The 3,631-nt window shown below is 37.6% G+C and overlaps 1 protein-coding gene across 1 annotated transcript; it reads right to left on the bottom strand.

The window, feature by feature from the left end:
- Positions 1–260: 260 nt before the first annotated feature.
- On the bottom strand, positions 261–3,037 carry LOC132068397 (laccase-12-like). Its single transcript, XM_059461970.1, has 6 exons — positions 2,858–3,037; positions 2,614–2,765; positions 2,251–2,495; positions 2,026–2,154; positions 779–1,735; positions 261–696 (listed from the first exon to the last, which is right to left on the bottom strand). The coding sequence occupies exons 1-6, from the start codon at positions 2,966–2,968 to the stop codon at positions 566–568; spliced, it is 1,725 nt and encodes a 574-aa protein (XP_059317953.1). The 5' UTR covers positions 2,969–3,037; the 3' UTR covers positions 261–565.
- Positions 3,038–3,631: the final 594 nt, after the last annotated feature.

Here is a 3,631-nt window from a genome sequence, read left to right as displayed (position 1 = left end):
TAATCTTTCTATGTTATGCAAATGAGCAATTCTTACTGCTAATGATTCCTTTCTTATCTTATGCTGTAAATCTGTAATTATGCAATAAATAGGCAGTTCTTGTGTCCTCATTATACTTTAATTTCTCAAAAGATCTGTTCTTTTCCCAACTTTTTATTTTGCAAATGACCCTCTCCAATTTTACGAGCTGATGATTTCTTGCTTCTTTTCCCTTTCTTATCTTATGTTGTAAATCTGTAATTATGCAAAAAATAGGCAGTTCGTAATTATAGTACTGTTTTTGTGAAGTGGTAACAACATTTAGTTTAATACTCAAATAAATTCTTCTCTGTAATTTCACACGAAACAATACAACTAACTGCTTTAATATGGAAATATGCTCGCTTAATTCTACAACAGATGGTGAATTCTTGGCACCATCTTGACCAAAAATTCTAGGAAAATGTAGTAGAGGAAAAAGAACTAGCCCCAAATGGGGGGAACAATATCACTTAAAATGACTAAAACAATTAAAATTGATTTCTCTAGGCCTCTGAATTTAGTATTATGTTGCTTGCTGCAATCCTCAACAGACAGGAAAATCTACTGGAGGAGCCTCCAATGATTCCAATTCACTAACTCCGTTTTCCACGATGAACGCCATCGCCAAACCCCACGTGATGTGAACATCCAAGTGACAGTGCATTATCCATACTCCTGTTTAAGTAAAATATTGTAAGTTTGTAGTACAGGAAATATTAGGAGATATAAGTATTTGTTTCACTATTATTTCTCTTACCTGGATTATCAGCGACAAATCTGATGACTGTCCATCCATTAACGGGTACACTGGCTGTATTTCTGAGAGGTGGATCAACAAGGTTGAATTTAGCTGTATCTCTTTTTGGATTAAAGTTACCGAAACCCTCTGCAATGATGTAAAAATCATATCCGTGAAGATGAATTGGGTGGTTTTCACCCGTGAAGATACTCGTCCCTTGTAACACAACTTGCACTTTTGCCCCGTATTTCAGCTTGTACAGCTTAGTTGCTCGAATAGGTTGCCATAGTGGCCGGCTTACGTTGCCAGTATAATCAAATTTTACAGGTGGTACAGCTGGGAAATCAGCTGAGAAAACACCAGGTATGCCTTGGTGATGTGCTTGCAGAAGGGAAAAGTTGGATGGTAGCACAAAAGATACATTGTTCATACTGGCAGTGAATCGAGTTCCATTTGGACCTTGACAGTTTCTGGAGCGTGAACCTCTTGGGCAGTTCAGGAGTCCCAGCCCGACTGTGAAGAATAGATTTTCATCGATTTCAGTGGGCACCTCGACCTTTCTTGGGCTTCTGAATTTGGTTGTGAAGGCTGTAGCAGTGGCTGTGTCATTATATGCTGGTAAAGATGGCAAAACTGGATTAGTCTTGGCACAATTGGAAGAACAAGAAGCTGACTTGTACTCAAGGATGGCTGTTGTTGTGGTATTGTCAAAGGGGGCGCCTTGAGCACTAGCATAGGCACGTGCTGCCATGTAGTATCTGGCTGCTGGCTGATCAGCTTTGATCAGTACATCAGTTGTCTGGCCTGGTCCGAGCATAAGGACTGATGTTGTGAATGGTTTAACATAAGAGGCATCCGCTCCAACAACAGTAAGCTTGTGGTTGGCCACAGTAAAGAAAAGCTGCTGGTTCAGTCCAGCGTTGATAACTCGAAGGAGGTTGGTTTCGCCAGAGTCCGTATGGACTATGGTGGTATCTGCATAAATATGATTTTTATGAGAACATGTCCTGAACATGTAAGATATCAAATTATAGTTTAGTGAACTCATAGCATGATATCGTTAGTTGGAAATTCGTCTTTTTACAATGCATAAACTTGCTTCCATTATTCGATATTTTAAGAGTATTAGACGATTTCATTGTCTTGATTATTGACTGTATGAATAAAAGAGTCGAGATACAACCTATATACGTCTTCTTTTAATTTCTGAGCTAAATATCTTGGTACCGCGCGTGTTTCAAATGTTCTGTGAAATTAGAACTAACCTTGTTTGGAACACTTGTAGAGGTCACCTGGTTGACCATTGATGGTGTACGCATCAGATACATTAGGAGCTGCTCCTGTTCTTGTAGCTCTTCTTACAACGTCCATAGGGTTTGTATCCCACCACTCACCTGACAGCATTGAAAGACTATCATTTCAACAAACATTCTAAGGGGAAACAGAATATGAGCAAAGTTTGTGGTATTAAGAAAAGGTAGAAGTAGTACCTAGCAGAATTGGTGTTTCTCTTTTGGGCTTAGGAAATGGATACTTTTCACCTTCTTTTGGGTGGATAATTATAGCTCCATAAACTGTAGCCCTTAGCCACGAGCTGTGGGCGTGCCACCAAAGAGTCCCTTCCTGTCCTTGAATGGTAAACCTGTAAGTGTAACTCTTTCCTGGTCTAATTGGGCACTGAGTGACAAATTCTGGTCCATCTGCCCATCCTGTTCTCATTTGCCTAACGCCATGCCTTTTGATACACAATAGAGTAGTATAAAAAAGTAGAAGCAAATGTCATTACATATAATCGCCACTAATTTATTGAGTAACATATATCAGTTCATTTGATTCTGCATGCATGAATTTACCAGTGAATGGTGAGATTGTATCGAGCTCTATTGACAACGTTAACCACCAGAGTATCTCCGTTGTTTACTTCCAATGTTGGTCCAGGGAATTGTCCATTCACCGTTATGGTGTTGTGGGTTTTGCACAGCCTCTTCACTGGTGTTGCTTGAACCTGTTCCAGAAAAACAGAGGTAAGTATAGTCGAATTTGTAAAATATTACGAAATGTTAACAAAACAAAGAAGTAAAATCTTGGATAGCTTACAACAAAATCATGGTAATGAGTTTTCCCTGATGCTGCATTTGCAAAGAGAAGCAAAATGCATATAACAAGGAAAGAACACAAAGGGTTTGCAATGCTTTTGAAGGCCTCCATTGTTTTCCTTTACTTAAAACTCTTTCTATGTATTAGTAGAGATGCAAATCAGTGTTTGTTTGTGTAAGATTGTAGAGTTGAGGGTCTGCTTTTATAGGGGAAGAAGTTGGAAGGAAGAGTTTGTCTGAGGTTGACAGAAGATTATGTTTTCCAAAGTTAGTTAAACCCGGTATAACTAATTGGTTCACCCACTCAACCTATCTAACTAGCAGCAATCTTCATCAGTAATGCCTACATTAAATGTCTTTTTCTTTAAGTAGTTATATTTGAAAATTTTCAAGGAAGCATCACTTTTTATGGTTTTTGCTTAACATTAACGATGCTGCTAATTCAACAACTCTAGTTTGTTGTTATGATTATATATACCACCTATCTTCATCTCTCACAAATTGATATCAACAAATTACTACTATTAGCTAAAGCTCTTGAGGTAATTAAGAAATGACTGATCTCATTTTGTTGTAAATATCAAGAATGAGTTGAAACTAAAATCTTTTGGGTATAGAATTCATAGGTTAGTGTAACACGACAAATCTTTTGACAAAAAAAGAAATTAAATTTGAAGGTTAGGTTTATTTAATCAAGACTGCAAATATATTTGATTCTTTTATTTTTGGGCTTAAACTTTGACAAAGTAGTGACCAAGAATTAGTTAAAAATGAA

This window comes from Lycium ferocissimum, chromosome 8 (genome assembly GCF_029784015.1).
Source record: "Lycium ferocissimum isolate CSIRO_LF1 chromosome 8, AGI_CSIRO_Lferr_CH_V1, whole genome shotgun sequence".
Classification (NCBI taxonomy): Eukaryota; Viridiplantae; Streptophyta; class Magnoliopsida; order Solanales; family Solanaceae; genus Lycium; species Lycium ferocissimum.
This window is presented reverse-complemented; position numbering and strand designations above follow the sequence as displayed.

What these genes read in the sequence shown, in the direction of transcription:
- LOC132068397 (XM_059461970.1), bottom strand. Translation starts at nt 2,968, where the DNA reads ATGGAGGCCTTCAAAAGCATTGCAAACCCTTTGTGTTCTTTCCTTGTT. An exon ending in CTCATTACCATGATTTTGTT is followed by an intron (nt 2,766 to 2,857) that starts GTAAGCTATCCA and finishes TTTCTGGAACAG; the next exon opens with GTTCAAGCAACACCAGTGAA. An exon ending in CTACAAGTGTTCCAAACAAG is followed by an intron (nt 1,736 to 2,025) that starts GTTAGTTCTAAT and finishes ATATTTATGCAG; the next exon opens with ATACCACCATAGTCCATACG.